This window comes from Odocoileus virginianus, chromosome 11 (genome assembly GCF_023699985.2).
Source record: "Odocoileus virginianus isolate 20LAN1187 ecotype Illinois chromosome 11, Ovbor_1.2, whole genome shotgun sequence".
Classification (NCBI taxonomy): Eukaryota; Metazoa; Chordata; class Mammalia; order Artiodactyla; family Cervidae; genus Odocoileus; species Odocoileus virginianus.
The window spans coordinates 8,964,976-8,986,987 of NC_069684.1; the positions used below are offsets into that span (position 1 = coordinate 8,964,976).

A 22,012-nucleotide genomic window follows, 5' to 3' on the forward strand; every position below is an offset into this window, starting at 1 on the left:
TAGCCTGCCAGGTTCGTCTGTTCATGGAATTCTCCAGGCAAGAATGCAGTAGTGGGTAGCCATTCCCTTCTCCAGGGGACCCAGAGGATATTCCCAATGCAGGGAACAAACCCAGGTCTGCTACACTGCACAACAGTCAACTCAAAATGGATTACATAGAGTTAAATATGAAACTTAAAAGTAGAAAATTTCTAGAAGAGAATATATGATTAAATCTTTGTGACTCTGGGTTAGGTAAAGACTTCCTAGATAAAACACAAAAATACAACCCCAAAAGGAATGAAAAATGATAAATTAGATTTCACCAAAACAAAAACCTTCAAAAGATACTTATTATATTAAAGATGCAGTCAGCAGACGAATGGATGAGGAAGCTGTGGTACATATACACCATAGAATATTACTCAGCCATAAAAAGAATTCATTTGAATCAGTTCTAATGAGATGGATGAAACTGGAGCCCATTATACAGAGCGAAGTAAGCCAGAAAGATAAAGACCATTACAGTATGCTAACACATATATATGGAATTTAGAAAGATGGTAACGATAACCCTATATGCAAAACAGAAAAAGAGACTCAGATGTATAGAACTGACTTGTGGACTCTGGGAGAAGGCAAGGGTGGGATGTTTCAGGAGAACAGCATTGAAACATGTATATTATCTAGGGTGAAACAGATCACCAGCCCAGGTTGGGTGCATGAGACAAGTGCTCGGGCCTGGTGCACTGGGAAGACCCAGAGGGATCGGGTGGAGAGGGAGGTGGGAGGGGGGACCGGGATGGGGAATACATGTAAATCCATGGCTAATTCATTTCAATGTATGACAAAAACTACTGTAATGATGTAAAGTAATTAGCCTCCAACTAATAAAAAAAAAAAAAAGGAAAAAAAAAATAAAGATGCAGTTACAAAGGTGAAAACTTCAGGAGACGGATGACCGCGATAGTTGCACAGAAGTGTGAATGTACCTAGTGCCACTGAACTGTACAGTTAAATATGGTTAAAACAGTAGCTTTTATATTATGTGACTTTTACCACAATAAAAAATTTTAAAGGCACTGCATTAAAGGCACATACCGGCAGGAAATATCTGCAAAATATACATCTGATAAAGAATTTGTATCTAGAACATAAAGAGAACTCAGTAACAAGAAGAAAACCTAAAAAAAAAAAAAAAAAAAGCATAAAAGATTAGAATACCCACTTCACCAAAGAAGAGATCTGGTGATAACAAACCTAAAAGGTTGAACACCATTTGTCACTAGGGAAATGCAAATTAAAACCACAATGGGATACCACTACACAACCATTCAAATGGCTACAACTACAGAACCATACAATAGAAAGTGCAAGCAAGGACACAGAACCACAGCTCATTCATTGCGGTGACTACGTCAAATGGTGCAGCCATTACAGGAAACAATTTGGCAGCTTCTTACGAAGGTAAACATACATTTACCACACAATCCAGCAATTCTATTCCTAGGTATTTACTCAGATAATGTCCTACAAAGGTCTGTACAACAGGAATTTTATTTATAATAAAAAAAAATTGGAAACAATTTAAATGTCCACCAAGTTGTGAACAGATAAACTGTGGTTCATATATTGGAATACTACTTGGCAGTAAAAAGGAATGAACTAACTATTCATGTAACAATATGGATGAATGATGTTAAACATTATGCTAGGCCAAAGAAACCATATCCAAAAGGCTACATATTATACAAATCCATTTAGATTTTGGAAAGGCAAACTCATAGGGATAGAAATTCGTTCAGTGGTTGTCAGGAGTTAGGCGAAAAACTGAACTACAGAGGGGCCTGAAGAAACTTTGGAGTGATCTGAAAAATGTTCTATATCACAACTGTGGTGGTGGTTACACAACTGTATAGATTTATCAAAACTCGAACTGCATATCTAGAACTGTATACCTGGGAAAGTTTTAGTGAGTAAATTATACTACAGTAAATCTGACTTAAAAAGTGTACTTCAAATTAATGGCAACGGGAACACTAAAAGTTGCAATTTATGGAATGTGGCCAACCTGCACTAAGATGAAAAATAATAGCCTTAAAAGAAGAATAAAAATTAATGTACCAAACACCTGAAGCATAAGAAAGCCATGCTGCTGACAAGTTTAATAAAGAAAAGGGAAACATAAACACAATAGTAAGAATAAAATAAAAGTAAAATTTTAAATACAGACATACTACAAATTATAAAGGTGTTCCTTAGGTTGATACTAATGAATCTGCAAAAAAAAATTAAATGAAAAAAAATTATCAAGATTGATTCAAGAAGAGCTAGAAAACTTCAACAGGGCCACAACCACATAAGGAATAGGAAATATTCTCAAAATGCTATCCCTGGAAGAAGGCCCAGGTTCAGACTGATTTATGGCCCTTATAAAGCTATACCCTCAGCAGACAGAAAATTTTTGTATCAAAGCTCTTAACCACTTCAGGGCGTGGAAAGGACAACTACTTACACTGCGTTTAGATTTTATTTACAGAGTATTTACTTACAGAGCATTTACACTGCATTAGGCATTCTGAGTAATCTAGAGATTAGATTTATGGTATATAGGAGGATATACATAGGTATATGCAAAAACTGTTTCATTTTATACAACGAATTTGAGCATCTGAGGAGTATGGTATCCAGCAGGGAGCACTAGACCCAATCCCCCAATGACATCAAGGGACACCAGAATAGCAACGAAAGGAAAAAACATGCAGCCACGTGGATGAGTCTCATCAGTACCATGTTGAGCAAAAGCAGTAAACACAAAACTAAACAGTGTATTTTTAGGGAGGCATACAGTGTAAAACTATGAAGAGCAAAAAGTGACTATCACAAAAGTCAAGAGTGGTTTCCTTTGCGTGGTATTAAGGCTCTGATCAGGGAGAAGCATGTGAGAGCAGAAAGCAGGGTCCTGTGAGTTCCAGTGTTCTATTTCTAGCTGATGGAGACTACATGGGCTCTGGCTTACAATTATTATTTAAACTATTAAATATACATTGTACAAGTGTGTGTGTGCACGATTTATTCACAATAAGGAAAGAAATGAGATGGAATAATACAGTGCTTTCACTGGGTCTGGTTCCCTAAAGTGGCTGAGCACATTCTCTTCCTGTTTAGCAGGAAAAAAGCACCAGAGGACAGAGCTCTCTTAATTAAATTCCTAATTAAGCCCTCTTAAGAAGCTCTCTTAAGCATATTAAGTCTCTCTGAATCCTAATTTGCTCATCTATTAAGTGCAACTACTAATAACTGTCCTCATCTCTTGGGATATTTGCAACTATCAATCATATTATACTAAAACATGTTTGGCTTAGATGCTCACTCGTGTCTGACTTCTTGCAACCTCATGGACTGCAGCCTGCCAGGCTCTTCTGTCCGTGGGATTTTTCCGGCAAAAATACTGGAGTGGGTTGCCATTTCTTCCTTGGGGGGATCTTCCCAACCCAGGGATGGAACCCAGGTCTCCCGCATTGCAGGCGGATTCTTTACCAGCTGAGCCACCAGGAAAGTAGGAGAACACTGAAGTGGGCAGCCATCCCTTCTCCAGGGGATCTTCCTGACCCAGGGACTGAACCATCGTCTCTTATGTCTCCTGCATTGGCAGGCAGATTCTGTACCACAAGTGCCACCTGGGAAGCCCACTGAGACATGTTTAGAAAATTGCAAAAAACAAACTAACAAAAAAAAGAGCAGCTGAGTTTTCATAATCTGAAATTCAGAGGTTTTTGCTACACTGTAGCTATGATGATACCAAGAAATAATAAAATCCATGAAAACAAAGATTGAATTTAACAATTTCCCATTTCACTTTAAGCAGCATTTTTTAAAAAGTGGTACGTTATCAGTAATGGGTAAAAAAATAGGGTTCTACTTTGAGAAAAATATTAAACATCAATGTAACCTAAGAAATGCTATAAATGCTATAAAAGATGTCACATTAAAAGTCTAAAGATTGAGATCTTCTCTTGCATTTACAAAAGAAAACTTAAGACTGTCTTATCCTCTGTGTGAAAAGGAGAAATAAGCTTTACCTCTTCTCTAATAAATCATAGTCAGCACCAAAACCATTCTCCCTAAATTGAGTAAAGCAGACAGGAATAAAATAAACAACTTAACGGGGCTTCTCAATTAGCCACAGCGCTGCTATGGGACGATTAGAAAAGAAACTAAGAGAGAAGTCTAAGGAACTACAACAAATCTAAGCATTAAAGGATATAAGCTTTCCAGTCACTAGGCAACATCTTTGTATGGGGACATATCACAACTAGACTTCTCATGGTGATCATTTTGAAATGTATAGGAAAAAGCGACTGCATTGCTTAACAGGAACTAACAGTGTTATAGCTTAATTACACATCAAAAGCAAGAAAACAAACAAAATATACAAACTCACTCAGAAAAAGAGATGACATCTGTGGTTACCAGAGACAGACAGTAGTTGGATGAAGGCAGTCAAAAGGCACAAACTTTCATTTATAAGATAGGTAAGTACTAGGGATGTGATGTACAACATGGTTAATATAATGAACACTGCTGTGTTCATTAATGTATTCATTAAGTTATATACGAAATTAGTTAAGAAAGCAAATCTAAAAAAATTTTCCTTTAATTTTGAGTCTATATGAGATAGATATAAATGGATGTTCACTAACCTTACTGAGATAATCACTTTATGATGTTCTAAGTTAAATCGTTATGCTGTATACCTTAAACAGTGCTGTGTATCAATTATATTTCAATAAAATTAGAAAAAAAGTAAAGGGAAAATAATAAAGAATTTTTACATATTTACTTCGCCAGTTCTAACTTCTGCCATTAATATCAACAATACTCTTATAAATTTTCCATATTCAAATACTTAAGATGACAAAAATAACATAAAAATGTAAATTGAAACACTTTGATCTATGACAACATCATATTATTTTTCTGTATAAAATAATGATGCTTGAAGTTCTACATACCTGAATGTTTTCTCTACTCCAAGTATGTGGTGTTTTATTGGCAAGTAATTTCAGATCTTGAATAGCAAGTCTCTTTACTGCTTTCCTAGGGTCATTCTTCAAATACTGCAATAAAAGCTGAATCTATAAAGGAAATAAGTCACTCAGTGAGTAACACCATCACTGAAATTATCATTAGGGATGCAGTGTAGTTTCATAAACTTCCAGGTTTGAGACAGGGCTCATTTCTAATTACAGCCCTGTCATTCGTTCGCTATGTACCCATGTGTGGGCTTTTCTCCTCTCGTACAAAAATATACCTTCACTTAACTTGTAAGGTTCGAGCACAAGACCTGGCCTTAAACATATCAGCTCTTCTTTTTTGCGCCCACCAACTCCATGCTCCGTGCTCTCACCTCCACCTCATTTAATTTTTATAAGACTCCCAAGAATCAGCACTGTGACTACAACTCAAATCTTCCTGCCCGCCGCACCAACTCCGTGCTCCGCTCTGCGCCCTCACCTCCACCTCTTTCTTCACAAGACTCCCAAGAATCAACATGGTGAATACAAAGAGGGAAAAGAGCAAGCAAAAGGAAATTAAACTTTCTGTGACCTTTATCAGAGAAAGGGATCTCAATACTATCAAAACTTACACGCTACTTATTTTTTAGCATATAACATTTAACAGGAAAGTTTACTGAAGAAAAAGGAAGTTTAAAGAAAACTGAAATTACCTGCTTAGGCGTATCAACCAAAGATGAAGCTGCAAGCAGAGTGAAAGTGTGCAAAGAGACAATCACCATCTTGGTGGAAGGATAGGCGGTGACCAGCTGCTGCAGGAGCTGACGCGCACTGGACGCCAAGATGGCATCATGGTGCATGTGCTGCAGGATGGGGATCAACTTCAGCTTCAAGTCTACCGGCGTGGCCAGACCTGGACACGGAAAGAATGCTTAAGAGGTTTCTGACTGTCATCCTGGATAATATCTCACATTCAAAAGGTCTGATTCCATTAGCAAAATGACTATTTAAAAGCAAATAGCACACTCAATCGTTAGTCGCTCAGTCATGTCTGATTCTTTGCGATCCCAAGGACTGTAGCCCACCAGACTTCTCTGTCTATAGGATTTCTCCTGGCAAGAATATTGGAGTGGGTTGCCATTCCCTTTTCCAGGGGATCCTCCTGACCCAGGGATGGAAACCACTGGAGTGGGCCCTCCAGTATTGCCATGCCCTCTGCCAGGGGATCGTCCCAACCTAGGGACTGAACCCAGGCCTCCTGCACTGCAGGCGGATTCTCTGCCACCTGAGCCACCAGGGAAGCCTGCCCTGTTCCTACCCTGCACTTTTCTCTCTTTCTCTCTGTACCTCCTGAGAGTGAAAGTGAAAGTAGCTCAGTGGTGTCCCAACTCTTTGCGACCCCATGGACTATACAGTCCATGGAATTCTCCAGGCCAGAATACTAGAGTGGGTAGCCCTTCCCTTCTCCAGGGGATCTTCCCGACCCAGAGATAGAACCCAGGTCTCCCACATTGCAGGCGGATTCTTTACCAGCTGAGCCACAAGGGAAGCCCAAGAATCCTGGAGTCGGTAGCCTGTCCCTTCTCCAGCGGATCTTCCCGACCCAGGAATCGAACCTGGGTCTCTTGCATGGCAGGTGGATTACTTACCAGCTAAGCTGTCAGGGAAGTCCTGTACCTCCTAATTCCTGTTTATATACTTTAATTTTGTATAGATAAAACCAAAGGAACACAAACACATTGCAGGTGAATTCTTTACCACCTGAGCCACCAGGAAGCCAATCAGTACACTGGTATTATGTTTAAATTCATATTATGCTTATATATGTTTATGTAATGTTATATTAGAGGTAATCAAGTTCAATGGTTTTTAAAGTATTTATCTTAATTTGGGGGTGATTATACAGGCTGACTGGAGAAGGAAATGGCAACTCACTCCAGTGTTCTTGCCTGGAGAATCCCAGGGACGGCGGAGCCTGGTGGGCTGCCGTCTATGGGATCACGCAGAGTCGGACACGACTGAAGCGACTTAGCAGCAGCAGCAGCAGCATACAGGCTAATAGTAGAAAATATCCTTAAACGGCTCAGTACAAAGCAGTCATATTTGCTGCCTCTTTCTTCCCATGGCATGCCAAAACACATACATATCCATGAACATATATACACATGCATAATCACAAACTGAATGGCGATAACCTGTTATATTTACAATTTTAATGATTTCCTTCAACACTAAGTCAAGATCAGGATGTGAACACACTTATGTATGGAGCAGTTGCAAAGTTCTCTGAACTTTGTGTAGCACTGCCTTTCTTTACAGCATGCACAGCTGGAATCTCATTGAGGATTGATTCCAAAGCATCTTTCCTTGTCAACACTGGAGCTAAATAAACAGAAAGTCTTTGCTTCTACAGCATGGTTTAACGGTGATAGTAAACAAAAAACTGTCAATCATAATGTTCTACTTATATGCCAAAAGCTAATTTATCTCTGCTGCTGAGTGCTTCTTGCCACAGTGAGTAACTGTTAGTGTGAATATATGACATCATTTCAACATCTAACAGTGGCTTACATCCACTGACGCCCTTACTGTTTGGCCTCTCTTCAAGTTTAGCCAAAGCAGAGCACCCCCAGGAGACGGGAGAGAGAAGACGAGGTCAGAGTATTCACTGCCTGGTCTTCTCTATGCAGGGTCAGATCAGGCCTGTGCCATGACTGTTCTGACCCTTAAGTCACTGAGCGCATTCGCAGACCATTCTATCTTTGAACTCCTTCTCAATGGCTTTTGCTTTTTCACTCTTCCTGGTTGTTGTCCTTCCTCTGGCTGTCCTTTCTCAATCTCTTTGTATTCTCCTCTTTTACCCACACTTTAATTTCTGGTCTTCCTTGGGGTTGCTAATAAATTATCTTCTTATCCTATGTACTTTCCCTGAGTGAGCTGATATAATCCCATGGCTTCTGCAATCAGCTATTTGCTTTTAAAGACTGCCTCCCCCCCTCATTCCTACCCCCTGAATTTCAGATGCATATGTCCTGTTACCTTCTGGTCATCACCAATGGGATATCTTAGAAGTACTTTATGCTTAACAGGGCCCAAAGAGAACTTCTGATCTTTACTATGAAACTGCCCGTGCAAAACTTTCCCCATTTCAAGATATGACAGCTCCATCATCACAGCTCCTCAGACCATGGAGTCTTTCCTGATTCTCTTATTTCTCTCACATTCACATCCAAATTTATTAACAAATCTTGTTGGTTTCTATCTTCAAAATATAAACCAAATCTGACAGTCTTTCCACCTTCACTGCTGTACACTGGTTCATTTCTACCACTATCTCCTGATCAGATCATTGCTAAGTTTCCTAAGTACTGTCTCTACTTAAGAGCTTCCCCATGGCAGACTCCTGTCTTAAGCAAGACTCCTGTCTCTGCAAGCCTATTCTCAGTCCAGCAATCAGAGGATTCTTTGTGTTTATAGACACCTTTACTGGAGGTTTTGTTTAGTTGCTAAGTCATGTTTAGGGAGACTCAAAATTTTACTTCACAGAAACACAAGCAGCTTAAAATGTAAGGATATTTATTCCTCAGACTCACCTGCCGCTTCTGTGTGCTGGGCTCCAATCTTCCTCTACCTTGCCCCCATTTCTGGGCTGTGCTTAGCTGCTCAGTCGTGTCTAAATCTTTGCGACCCCATGGACTTCAGCCCTCCAGGCTCCTCTGTCCAAGGAGATTCTCCAGGCAAGAATACTGGAGTGGCCCTCCAGTACTGCCATGCCCTCCGCCAAGGGATCTTCCCAACTGAGGGACTGAGCCCAGGTCTCCCTCGCTGCAGGTGGATTCTCTACCGTCGGAGCCACCAGGGAAGCCACTCCCATTCCTACCCCCTTGCTGTTCTCCCTTTCTCTCTGTGCCTAATTCCTGTTTATTTACTTTAATTTTGTATACATGAAACTAAAGGAACAAAAATGAATCTTAAATATGCACATTAATGGATTTCTACATACGACTGTATCTATATTCATATATACACACCACTGAAGTTATACAAAATCCTCCAGCATCCTAGGAGGCTTACCTGTACAGCTTTCATCAACTCCCTTGCTATCTACCCTGTCTGTATGGAGAGCCCCAGCAGATGGGAAGTTCACGTCAGGTCAGCGTATTTATTCTTTGGCTCCTCTACGGGGTCACATCCAGTTGCATCACCCTGAAGGTCAGTACTGCAAAGCGGCCTTCTTGATGTGACTCCAGGCTCTGATAAGTACTCCCTCCCTCGCACCTCAGACGGTGCAGGACATCGTCCCTTCTAGCATACTCTGCCCACACCTTTGTAAATGGCTCCTTCATTAAACCCCACTTGAATTACTGCAGCTCAAGTGTGACATGTTTCCCGCTGAGATGCTGTCTCATACAGCAGGTGGTCAGCAAACCCTGCTCAATGAATGAGTGATGCTGCCTTCTAATGAGAGCTTTCTGCAGGGCAGCCTCTCTCTGGGGGTAGCGGGGAAAGACAAAGGAATAAAGGGAAACCGGACAAATCTCAATCACTGGATCTTGGTCTTCAACTAAGTGATCTTATTATGGCTCCATTTCCTTTTCCATAAAAGAAGTAAGAGTATTACCTACCCAAGCCTGCCAAATTACACAATACAAAGACACGCCATTTAGAAAAATACAAAGCAAGTCGTGTTCTCTAGAGTTGCGCAATGCTGTAACCCCAGAGCTTTCTTTTATGACTATGATGAGGGCAAATGAGGTAATACATGGGAAGCACAGTATGGAAGATGAGATTAGAATAAGGCTTTGTAGGCTACAGTAAGCAATTTGGATTTGGGTTTAGTTGCAACTGGAAGATACTGGAGGCATATTAGCAGAGTGAAGAGAGTCCCTGAGCTTTCCCCCAGGTCAGAATGTCTTCCCCCTAAAAACATGCATTTCTCACTCAAGTACCACTTGATCAGAAGTCTTCCTTGATCAACAATATAAAACAGAAACATCTCCCCTTCCATCCTGCCATCGACTCTAGGGACCATCCTTCTCACCTCCCCTTTTCCCACAGCACCTGGTACGTCACAAATGTACTCATCTACTGCTACCACCACTCCTCTCCCCATTCGAACACAGGCTACATGAGGGCAAGGACTCCGTCTTGTGTAGTACTGCATCCTACGCTCCTAGAATAGTTCTGGCATTCAGAAGACACTTAATAAACATTATTTGGATGAATAAATGAATGAATAGTGATTAGCACATAGTAAGTGCTTAATGAATGTTAGCAGCTATTATTAACATGAATACCATTAAGTTACTTCGTAACACCAAATGAAGAATACATACCTTGAATCATTTCACTGATTTTGTTACAGATTCCTACAGCAAAATCCCTTTGGAAAGAGAAAACAGTATAATCTTTAAAACCAAAAAAATTAAATTTGCTGCAGTTTTCTAAGGACTTACATAGAACACAATAAGCACAGGAGAAATGCAATATTCCAAATCATAACTAACATTCCTAAGGTCAAGTGCTGGGGATGAGGAAAGAAATGCAACCAAAACCAAAACCCCACAAAGCAAGTGGGCTTATGCCAACACTGTTCCCACATGATCTTCAAGGAAAGATGCTCTGATTTATGAGTACTTGTTGCAGCTTCATTACTGAATGACACTGTCTGAAAAACTCAAGGTTACTATCTCAGTCTACAGTGTTTTAGGACACACTTTTAATTAAGAAAAGCTTTTAATACACAAGCTAATCATTTACATAAGCAATAAAATATACACCAAATATTCTGAATTTTGGAAAAACAGAGTAAGTATGAAGTAGTAGAAATGCAGTGGGAAATATGGGTAGAGCCAAATTATTTAAAAGTGGCCATTTTTAGATTAAAGACCTAAATGTAAGACCAGATACCATAAAACTCCTAGAGGAAAACAGGCAGAATGCTCTTTGACATAAATTGCAGTAATATCTTTTTGGATCTGTCTGCCAGCAAGATGGGAGTAAAAACAAAAATAAACAATGAGACCTAATTAAACATAAAAGCTTCTGCACAGCAGAGGAGACCATAAGCAAAACAAAAAGACACCCTACAGACGGGAGAAAATGCTCTCAAACGATGCAACAGGCGGCAGATAAAACCTTCAAAATACACAAACAACTCATGTAGCTCAATATCGAAAAACAAAAGACTCAGTCAAAAAAATGGGCAGAACATCTAAATAGACATTTCTCCAAAGAAGAAAGAACAACTACAGATGGCCAAAGGCACATGAAAAGATGCCCCTCATCACTAATTATTAGAAGTGCAAAGCAAAACTATAATACAATGAGGTATCACCCCACACCAGTCAGAACAGCCATTTATCAAAAAATCTACAAATAATAAATGCTGGAGAGGGTGTGGAGGAAAGGGAACCCACCTCTGTGGGTAGTGGGAAGGTAAATTGGTGCAGCTACTCTGGAAACCAGTATGGAGGTTCCCTAAAAGCTAAAACCAGAGCTACCATGTGATCCTATAATCCCACCACTGGGCACACACTCAGAGAAAAACATAACTTGAATAGATACATGCACCTCACTGTTGACTGCAGCATTATTTATAATAGCCAAGACATGGAAGTAACCTAAATGTCCATCAACAGATGAATAGATGAAGAAGACGTGGTATATAAATACAATGGAACATAACTCAGCCACAAAAAGAAGAAATAATGCCATTTGCAGCAACATGGATGAACCCAGAGATTATCATACCCAATGAAATAAGCTAGATTAACACAAATACCTTATGATATCACTTATATGTGGAATAAAAAAAATGATAGAAATGAACTTGTTTACAAAACAGAGATAGACCCATGGACAGAGAAAACAGATTGGCAGTCACCAAGGGGAAGGGGGGAGGAGGGATAGATCAGAAGTTAGGGTTTAACACACACGCACCGCTGAATACAAACTAGACAACCGACAGGACCGCCTATACAGCGCAGGGGACTATGTTCAATATTTTATAATGACCTATGTGGGAAAAGAATATTAAAATATATATATATGTGTATAATTGAATACTCTGCTGTATACCTAAAAATAACATTGTTAATCAAGTATACTTCAATTAAATAAATAAATAATTTTAAAAGTAGCCATTTTCAAAATATTGTATATCTGAAAAGTATTTTCTAAGGTGTTGCTTTTGAGTCTGTTGCAACTGAAATAACACTGAATGTTGCAACAGTTATCAGTAACATGAATGTTTGGGATAAAACATTATATAATATGTAAGAAAAGATGATACAGATAATATGATTAAACTTGGTTCTTTCAGTCATGATTCATGACACATAAGGCATGAAATACTTCTGCTCTGCAGTTCAATGGATGTCTATATAAAATATTTTCTGCCATTAAGATATTATTTTAACATTCTCTGACAAAATGAAAAGCACACGTAAAGTACACAGTGGCTGTCTGCAGGGTAAGCACATGTAGTCCTTAGAGTCATGAGATGAACTAGTCATTTTTTCATGAAACTCCATAACTACTCAGAAATGGTTATTTGCAGGTATCTTCTGAAAAGATAAATAAAGTAAGCATGTAACTTTAAGAAAAATAACTGGGTAAATTTTTTGCCAATCCTAGTTTCTGAACAAAAACTAGCACTTCAGAAAACTATCTGTCACCATGAGTTTGACAGCTTAATATTTAAAGCCTTTACTGATGAGATCAGTGGAGATAACAACAAATATGATCCTTTGATATTTAACAATATGATCCTTTGATATTTTACAATGGAAACGGCCAACATTTGGTAGACCTGCATTAACAGAGTGAACCAATATTTCCCAAAAGACCAATGTCTAAGTTATAAAACCATACATAGGTAAGGGATGCCAATGGATTTTAATGTAATAGTACATGTTCACTGATACAGTTTTAGAGTTCACATTGCAACTAACTTTTATGAACCAAAAATTTTCTAGTTCTGTTAGAGATCAAGGAAAAGTATCCATAACTACCTATAAAACCTAAAAAATACTCCTCTCTTTTTCAACTATCTGTGTGAGGCTGGCATCTGTTCATATACTTTAACCAAAACAACACATTGCAAAAGAAATGGTGAATGCAGAACCAGCTGTGACAATCCAGCCCGACATTAGAGAGATATGTCAAAATGTAAAAAACAACGTCCCTCTTCCCACAAAATTGATTTTTGTTTTGGAAAAATATTTTCATAAAGATATTTCTGTGTCAACACATTAGGACTTTGTTATTCTTTAAATGAATTAATAATATATTTTAAGTTTAGGCATTTTCATCTCTAATACAGCAAATATCAATCGATGTAATCTGTATAAACAAAAAAAGCTCTTTGAGGACTTCAATAATGCTGAAGAGTGTAAAGAGATTCTGATACCAAATAGTTTGAAAATTACTGCTCTGATATCAGCCTTATATTCAATAAGAAAAAGTAAGCTGTAAACGTCTTTTGGGTACAAGGAAAGAGGTATATTAGGTATCTATAGATGACCTGTTCACATTTCAGAGAGCTCTTGTATTTGTTATTCCTTCTGCTTGGAATATCCTTCCTCCAGATGGCTGCCTCTTCTTCAGGATGGTTTCAGTTCAAATGCTACCTCTTCAGGGAGGCTATCTCCGATCACTCTACCCAAGGAACTTACTTAGGTCATCATCATAATGATAAAATGACTTTATTTTTCTGTAACATTAATGAGCAGCTGAAACTATTGTGGGTTTACATAGCAACAGAGCATTCATCTTTTCCACTCCTGTATTCCTGGTGCTTGGAATAGAGTCTGGACATGATGGATATTCACTAAGTATTTCTTAACTAACTATATAATAACTTTTTTTTAACAACTGCAAAGTTTAAAATCTGTTACAGGCTTCTAGGGTCAATAAACTGCAAGTTTGAAGCCTGTAGTTTCCTTTTTTTTAGGTCTAATAATATTTTTTAAAACTCTTAATGTCAGCATTAAAAATATGCTAAGAATATACAGTCTCATTCGCTGAGACTACAGAATAATCTGATTCTCCAGCTTTTTCCCACCCCAGATTCAGATCTGACAACCCTGGTCATGTTCCTGCACCATCACGGCAGCTGGTACCCAGGAGCAGTCACCCTTGCAGATGGTGTGCACATTCCAGTCCAGCAGTCACCACTAGAGGTCACCACTCTGCCTGACAATGCCTCCCAGGTTCCTGAAGTCGTTTGGGTTTGCTAGTCCTCTGGGACTAGCTCTTAACAATTAAAACCTTTTTGGTGGCACAGTGGTAAAGAATCCACCTGCCAATGCAGGAGATTCAAAAGAAACAGGTTCAATTCCTGGGTCAGGAAGATCCCCTGGAGAAGGAACTGGCAACCTGATAAAGTATTCTTGCCTGGAAAATTTCATGGACAGAGGAGCCTGGTGGGCTACAGTCCATGGGGTCACAAAGAGCTGGACACGACTGAGCACGCACACCCTCAGAACAAGTTACATGTGGTTACGGTAGCAGACAGGTAGAAATAGGATTAAGTCAGTTTTTAAAGCCTTTTGTGGTCAACTACTCTGTTTAAGATCCAAAACTGATAAAGACACTAAGATAAAAATCCATCTGTGTTGGTTGAGATACCTGATCTCAAACCAGGTCATCGTTTCTGAGGGAAGTGCATGCGTGCGTGTGTGCGTGCATGCTGTTACTCAGTCGTGCCTGACTCTTTGTGACCCCATGGACTGCAGCCCACCAGGCTCCTCTGCCCATGGGACTTCCCATAGTAAATGCTAATCTGGAAACAGCGTATTTTCTTAATTTTCGTACTCTAATACATTCCGATAAGTACTTCAGACTTAACTATTGCACTAATTTGGTATGTTTAAACATCACAAATCACAAGTATACCATATTGAAGCCTGGTATATTAAAAACTGCTTCTACATAAACTGTTAAATGTTTACTGGTCATCAATTCTATAAATGAAGAATCATGTTGTTCCTATGTTACTTAATCTTTTCCAAGATAGATCAGAAATTTCACAGCTGGTAAAATTAGCTTCTGATAATAACACATGAGAAAAACAGCCAAAAATGATTTCCATAAGCAAATTCTAATACTAAATCTCAAATTTATCATCTACATTTAGAAAACTCTTTTTAGAGCTACTCAAAGTACACACTTAATTGGACAGATTTAAAGTACTCACACCTTGACTGGTGATCAGAGGATAAATATTCACTAGATATAACTCTTAACCAATAGAAGTAATTTTTAAAAAGTTCTTGCAATACGCATCACTCTCAATAAGAAAAAAAAAGGCAATTTTCAAAAGCACCAATAGGGATTGTCTTTACTTAGATATTTCTCTTCCTCAATTACTGTCACACCTACTACTTTCAATCAGTAAATAAAAGTCTACACAGTTTATGTTCTCTAATCTCCTTTTCCAATGAGTAATCCTGGAATTCTCAAGGTTTGAAAAGAGCAGCTGAAGAGATGAACAAGTATATAATTAAACTATAAAGAAAGATCATTGGTGATTAACTATTTCAAGTCTTATCCAAATTTAGCAGAAGCTCTTAATATAAATGCTATTTTTACTTTAAAAAATTCATTAGTCACCTGATTATAAAAACAAAACTTGCTCCTAGCAGGATATACAGAAATTTGTAAAAAAAGAAAATAAAAATAAGATAATATCTTCACTCAGAGACAATATTTTGATACATATCCTAGTCTCTTTTCTATTCCATAAACACTTGCTTTTCAAATAAATCTGTAATATCACATAACCTATTATGTAACCTGTTTTCAAATATATTTCTAAAATACATTAGTTATAAAAGCTGATATAATATTTCATTGTATGATCCTATTTATCTTATTGGCACACTGGTTGGAATTTGTTACTAATTTTTTTTGTTATTATAACCCTATAACTAGCATCCTTGCAAGTAAGTATCAGTATACACTGCTGACTCCTTAGGATAAATTCTTATAAGTGGATTTTCTAGGTCCAAGGGATGTACAAAATACATATTACAAAAATGCCCTCCAGAAAGCAGTGCTGCTTTAACAACATCAGTCAGTAAAAGAAATAGTATTATTTTTTAGAGAGTATTATTTTTTAGAGAGGATAATCCAGTAAGTCAAACACATTAATAAAACTATGGTCAATATTCCATCAAAAAATAATACATATATGGAGACAAATACTATTTTATAAGATAATAGAGTATGATACCTCAAAGAAGTTAAAATTGGTTTCAATTCCAGTTATTATCTCTGTCAAACTGTCCAGACTTGAGAAGACAGTAAGAAAGGAATAATTTAGTACTAGGACAGTATAGGTTTGGGGAAGACACCTCAATGGACAAAGCTCCTGCTTCCCAATGAAGCCTTCCCCAACTATTCTAATCCCAGGCTGATCCTGTCCTCCTGGGAACTTTAATTTCATTTACAGTTAATGCCAACATCTGTACTTAACTTTTCTGTTTTATATATTTAAGTCTTGTTTTCCCAGCATGATGGAAACACCCTTGGAAAATACATCTTGCCGTTTACATTTTTCTATATCCCTTAGTGTTTACATATATAAATGAGCTATTCTTTCAAAACCTCTTCTCGGGGAGCCAAACTATAAAAGGCCTAGGCTTACTTCGACTGTGCAGAGAAGTTGGCAGCAGCAAAAACAGCAGCTTCAACTTCTACGTTATCATGTGAATCCAGACTCTGACGAATACTGTGATGAGCATTCTTCCTCTCAGGAATTATTGATGCCAGGCTTCCCAACATCCTACACAAACAGAGAAACCCAAAAAGAATGGAAATACAGTAAGTTCAAGGTCAGAAAAGGAAGAAATAGGCAAAGCTTACCAAAACTAAAGTTTGTAGGTCAGTCCATAAATCTCAGGTTAATGAAGTATCAATTTTAGAAACCAGTGACTCAAATTTTGTAAACATTTTTCCATACTTCAACATGTAAGAAAAATTAACATGGTTAATTTAATACAAGCAAAAATTTTTTAACAATTACCTTGAAGTGCATGCCAAGTGCCAAAGAGAGCCCAGGAAAAGAAACTTTTGAATTACTAAAGCGTCAAAATGCCAATTTTTCAATGTTGTATAAAGAAGTCCATTTTAGCAAAGCATTAACAGTCCAATATTTTTGCTATTAAGCAGACCCACAAAGTAAAAAAGTAAGACTTCCCAGTCTTTTTTCCACATCAGGAATTACTGGTATCATGATTTTCAAATCTCTCAACATCAAGAGAAGTAGAGGATGTCCCCTGGGGCTCATATCAGAATAGAGGAAGGTATAGTTTAGGAAAGTGAATTGCAAAAATCCAAAGCTTACACATACTAATTTCATAGATGACAGACCTAGAAAGAGGATATGGTTCAAGCTGGTTTTAAGGCTTACAAAATGAAATTCTACCAAAATTTTTTTAACGCCAAGAAAAAAAAGGAAATGCTGAAGAAACTAAGGTGGTTGTTTCTGGCATTCTCCAAGGAGTCTAGACATAAATTATCATATATAAAAATGAGCACATAACCAAGGATGAATATAGAAAACGGACATGAAACAGGAAGAACGAGGTCAGAAAGGTAAAAGTTCAAAATAAGCATGAGGCTAAACCATACTTACATTTGAGTTAACAGATCAGAACATCTACCCACAAAAGGAGTGTCTCAAACATAAGTTACCAAAACAGTATCATAGACGGTTAGCTCTAAAGCATTTATAGATTGGAATGGTTTCCGTATTTTCTCATTGACTCTTACTAGGAAAAACAAAAATGAATTCCTAATATTCAGAATAAGATAAGTAAAGGTACGACAGAAATACAACTCAAAGAATCTTGTGGTGACTCAGTGGCCTAACAGACTATACCGGAGTGTGATGGCTCTTGCTACAGGGTCATTACTATGAATCACAGAGAAAATTCTCTTCACAAACTCATCCACATTTAGGATCTTCTCCAAATGCTTCTCACTTTGTTGGGTAACTTTAAGAACACACAGCCTCAGGAAATTGTTTCTAGGAAGAACCACAGATAAAATGAATTAGACCACTTTAGGAAAGTAATATTTAATTAGGAATCAAAGCAACACAAATGATACTAATAAATTTTAGCAACAGGCCAATGTTTTTCAACCTTAACATTCTGTTTTACCACAGAAACAGTCAAAAGTCTGTACAGTCATCCTGTGATATCCACAGTGTGGAGGGGAACTGATTCCAGGACTAGCCCCCCACCAAACCCAAATCCTTGGAGACTAAACTCCCTTCTGTAAAATGGCACAGTGCCTGTGCATCCTCTCACATAGTTTAAATCATTTCTAGATTACTTATAATACCGAATACAATGTAAATACTATGTAAACAAGTATAAGTACAATGTAACTAGTGGCCAGTGGATGGCAAGTTGAAGTTTTGCTTTTTGGAACTTTCTGGAATTATTTTCCCAAATATTTTTGACCCGTGGTTGGTAGAACCCATGGATGCAGAACCCTGAGATGAGTGCTAAGCATAAGCAGTTTGCAGAGTGCAGTCCTGCAGGAAGGCACCAAACAGCTGTAATATAGACAGAAGTCCGGGAGCCGAACTCAATCTCCTCAATCCTGTTAGAACCAAGAAGATAGTCTTCCTCCTCTCAAGCTAATTCTATAGCTTCTTTTCTGCAGGTCTGATTAGATGTATATGTGAGCACACGAGTATATGGAGAATGGTGGAAAGAAGTGGGAGAGGGAATGGCATAGAGAAATGGCATATATTCAGGGTTTGCTTACATGTTTCAGGCACTTCACAGTGGCCCATAATCTCATGTAACATGTAACCTCATGTTATAAAAATAAATTGTTAAATCAGAAACTTCTCAAAATGAAATGCACAAAGCCACAGATATTTCCAAAATACACTATTACATATCAAGGTTGTCTTTAATTTTGAATTATCCTGTCCCCCAAAGAAATAAGTACTCTCTGCCTTATACCCTTTACTTTGGCTCAAAATGCCATTAAATTTCACACCAAAATTTGTTGTGAATTTCCACATGCATCCACTAAAACAGTAAAAAAACAAAAACAAAAAACCATCATGTGGAAGTCCTAAAAGGCATAAAGAATACAGACTACAATATAAAACAAAGAAATATGAACAAAGTGCTTTAGGACACCAAGGGCTTTAAAGACTTACCCAACTCTGAAAACATCAGCTAACTTTAGGAATGCAGAATTGATGAGAATGGGGAATGGATACTTCTGAAAGAGCCTGGGAAAGCGGACAACTGCTTCACACTGTTCACCAAGTTTGCCAGATCTTAGACCTATGGAAACCATTAAAAGGGAAGAACAGATTAGAAATTTTTGACTATAGTAAGGCAAAAACAGCAAATACCAACAGAGTATTACAGACTAAAATTATTTACACAGTAAAATTACAATCATTCTTAACAATTAGATAAAGTACAACAGTAACTCGTTATGTTTTCAAAAATAAAAATGATACATGAAATAGTAATTTTGGAAAGTGCCACCTTAAGGTATAAACAGAAACTTTTGTGGGTTTTTTTTTTCTTCTTTAAAAGGTTGAATTGATAGAATATTTGGGACCACAAGTAAATCTCAACAAATATGAAAGGACTGAAATCATATTATGTATGTCCTCCATTACAACACAATGGAATTAAATTAAAAATCAGTAAGAGAAAAATATTTAAAATTTTTCAAATATACTGGAAATTAAGCAACACAGTTATTTTAAAAACCCAGTAAGATGAATCATTGAAAGAATTAAAAGTGTAAAAGAAGAAATCAGAAGAGAAATTTAAAAGAAGAAAAAAAGAAACTCAATCTTTAATTTGCACCATATACAAAAATTAATTCAAAATGAACCACAGACCTAAGAGTAAGAGCTAAAATTATGAAGCATATAGAAAAAAAGAAATCTTATGCTTGTATGCTTGTATGATGCAAATAATTCTTAGATAAAACACAAAAAGTGGGCTTTTTAGACTAAAAGATTAAAAAATTATAAGTTAAAACTTCACAAAAAATTTAAAACTTACGCTCTTCAAAACATACTGTTCTGAGAATAAAAAAACAAGACACATACTGGAAGAAAGATTTACAGAACATGTATTTGATAAAGGACTTCATCCATAGTTCTCACATCTCTAGAAAACTTAAGTTTTCTAAATGGGTAAGATGTGAAGAGAAATTTCACTAAAAAGGAAATACGATGGCAAATATAAGCACATGAACAGATGCTCATCATTATCAGTCATCCAGGAACTATAAATTAAAAACAACAGTAAGATACCACTACACATCCACTAGAAAGGCAAAAAATTCCCAGTCCATCAACTGGTGAATGAATAAACAAGCTGTGGTATCTCCATACAAGAGTCTCCTATTCAGCATTCAAGAAACTAAGATCATGGCATCTGGTCCCATCACTTCATGGCAAATAGATGGGAAAACTGGAAACAGTAACAGACTTCGTTTTCTTGGGCTCCAAAATCTCTGCAGACAGTGACTGCAGCCATGAAATTAAAAGATGCTTGCTCCTTGGAAGAAAACCTATGACAAACCTAGACAGCATATTAAAAAGCAGAGACATCACTTTGCCAACAAAGGTCCAGCTGGTCAAAGCTATGGCTTTTCTAGCAGTCGTGTACAGATGTGAGAATTGGACCATAAAGAAGGCTGAACACCGACGAATTGACAATTTCGAATCGTGGTGCTGGAGAGGACTCTTGAGAGTTCCCTGGACAGCAAGATCAAACCAGTCCTTCCTAAAGGAAATCAACCCTGAATATTCACTGGAAGGACTGATGCTGAAGCTGAAGTTCTAATACTGTGGTCACCTGATGCGAAGAGCCGACTCACTGGAAAAGACCCTGATGCTGGGAAAGATTGAGGGCAGGAGGAGAAGGAGGCACCAGAGCATGAGAAGGTTGGATGGCATCACTGACTCAAAGGACATGAGTTTGAGCAAGCTTCGGGAGATAGTGAAGTTTATGGAAGCCTGGGGTGCTACAGTCCATGGGGTCAGGAAGAGTCAGACACAACTTAGTGACCAAACAACAAAAGTAGCAAAAAAAAAAAAAAAAAGGAACCCTTTACTGATGTGACAACATGGGCGGATCTCAAAATCACATGCTAAATGAAAGAAGTCAGACCCAAAAGACTATTGTATTACATGACATTCTGGAAAAGGCAAAACTATGAAGACAGAAGGTAGAAAGTGGTTGCCAAAAGCTAAAGAAAGACTGACCACAAAGGGGCACAAGGATGTTCTGGGGGTGAAACATTCCAGGTAGTGGTTTCATGACTATATACATTTGGTGAACTTTATTACACACAAATTACGCCTCAATGAATGATTCCTTTTTTTTTTTTGCTGCGCTGCTTATGGGATCTTAATTCCCAGATCAGAGATTGAACCCAGGCCCTCAACAGTGAAACTGGAGAGCCCTAAATGCTGGGCCACCAGGGAATTCCCTCAATGAATTTGATTTTTCAAAAATCCAACAAACAGTTAATGTTCAATCCTTAAAAAAATTCATTAAGAATGAATATCCTGATATGAAATTAACAGTATCACCTTCAAATAATTCTTTTATTATTTTGCCACTTATAAAATGCTGATTATATCTGCACAAGAAAAAGTGTCCAAGAATACCTCTGTTCAGTAAAGTCTGTTCATTGTTTAAAAATGACAAAGGAAATGTCTGGGGTTAAAACAAGGAATGTCGCTCGCCATTCAGGCCTATGAGGAATGAGTCACTGACCTAAAGTACACTCTGTAAGGAATTCAGTTTAAAGAACTAGATGAGGCACTCTGTGTTTTAAGGAAAACAGGTCAAATATGCCCTTAGGCAGTTATATTTCAGGGGGAAAAAAATTTATGAACCTGGAGACCTGCATTTTCCCACACTTAGAAAAGCACTGAAGTCATTAACTGAGATGTGCATTCCTTGAGACTGTCCGTAACCTACCGAGACGTCTGCTAG

General features: G+C 37.8%; 1 protein-coding gene across 1 annotated transcript in view; it reads right to left on the reverse strand.

Annotated features, from left to right (window-relative positions):
• Positions 1 to 22,012, reverse strand: part of INTS7 (integrator complex subunit 7) — an 82,570-nt gene that overhangs the window by 48,709 nt on the left and 11,849 nt on the right. The window contains 6 exon segments of the mRNA XM_020910347.2: positions 4,995 to 5,117; positions 5,711 to 5,910; positions 10,334 to 10,380; positions 16,651 to 16,788; positions 17,887 to 18,033; positions 19,192 to 19,321. Coding sequence (XP_020766006.1) covers positions 4,995 to 5,117; positions 5,711 to 5,910; positions 10,334 to 10,380; positions 16,651 to 16,788; positions 17,887 to 18,033; positions 19,192 to 19,321 — 785 coding nt within the window.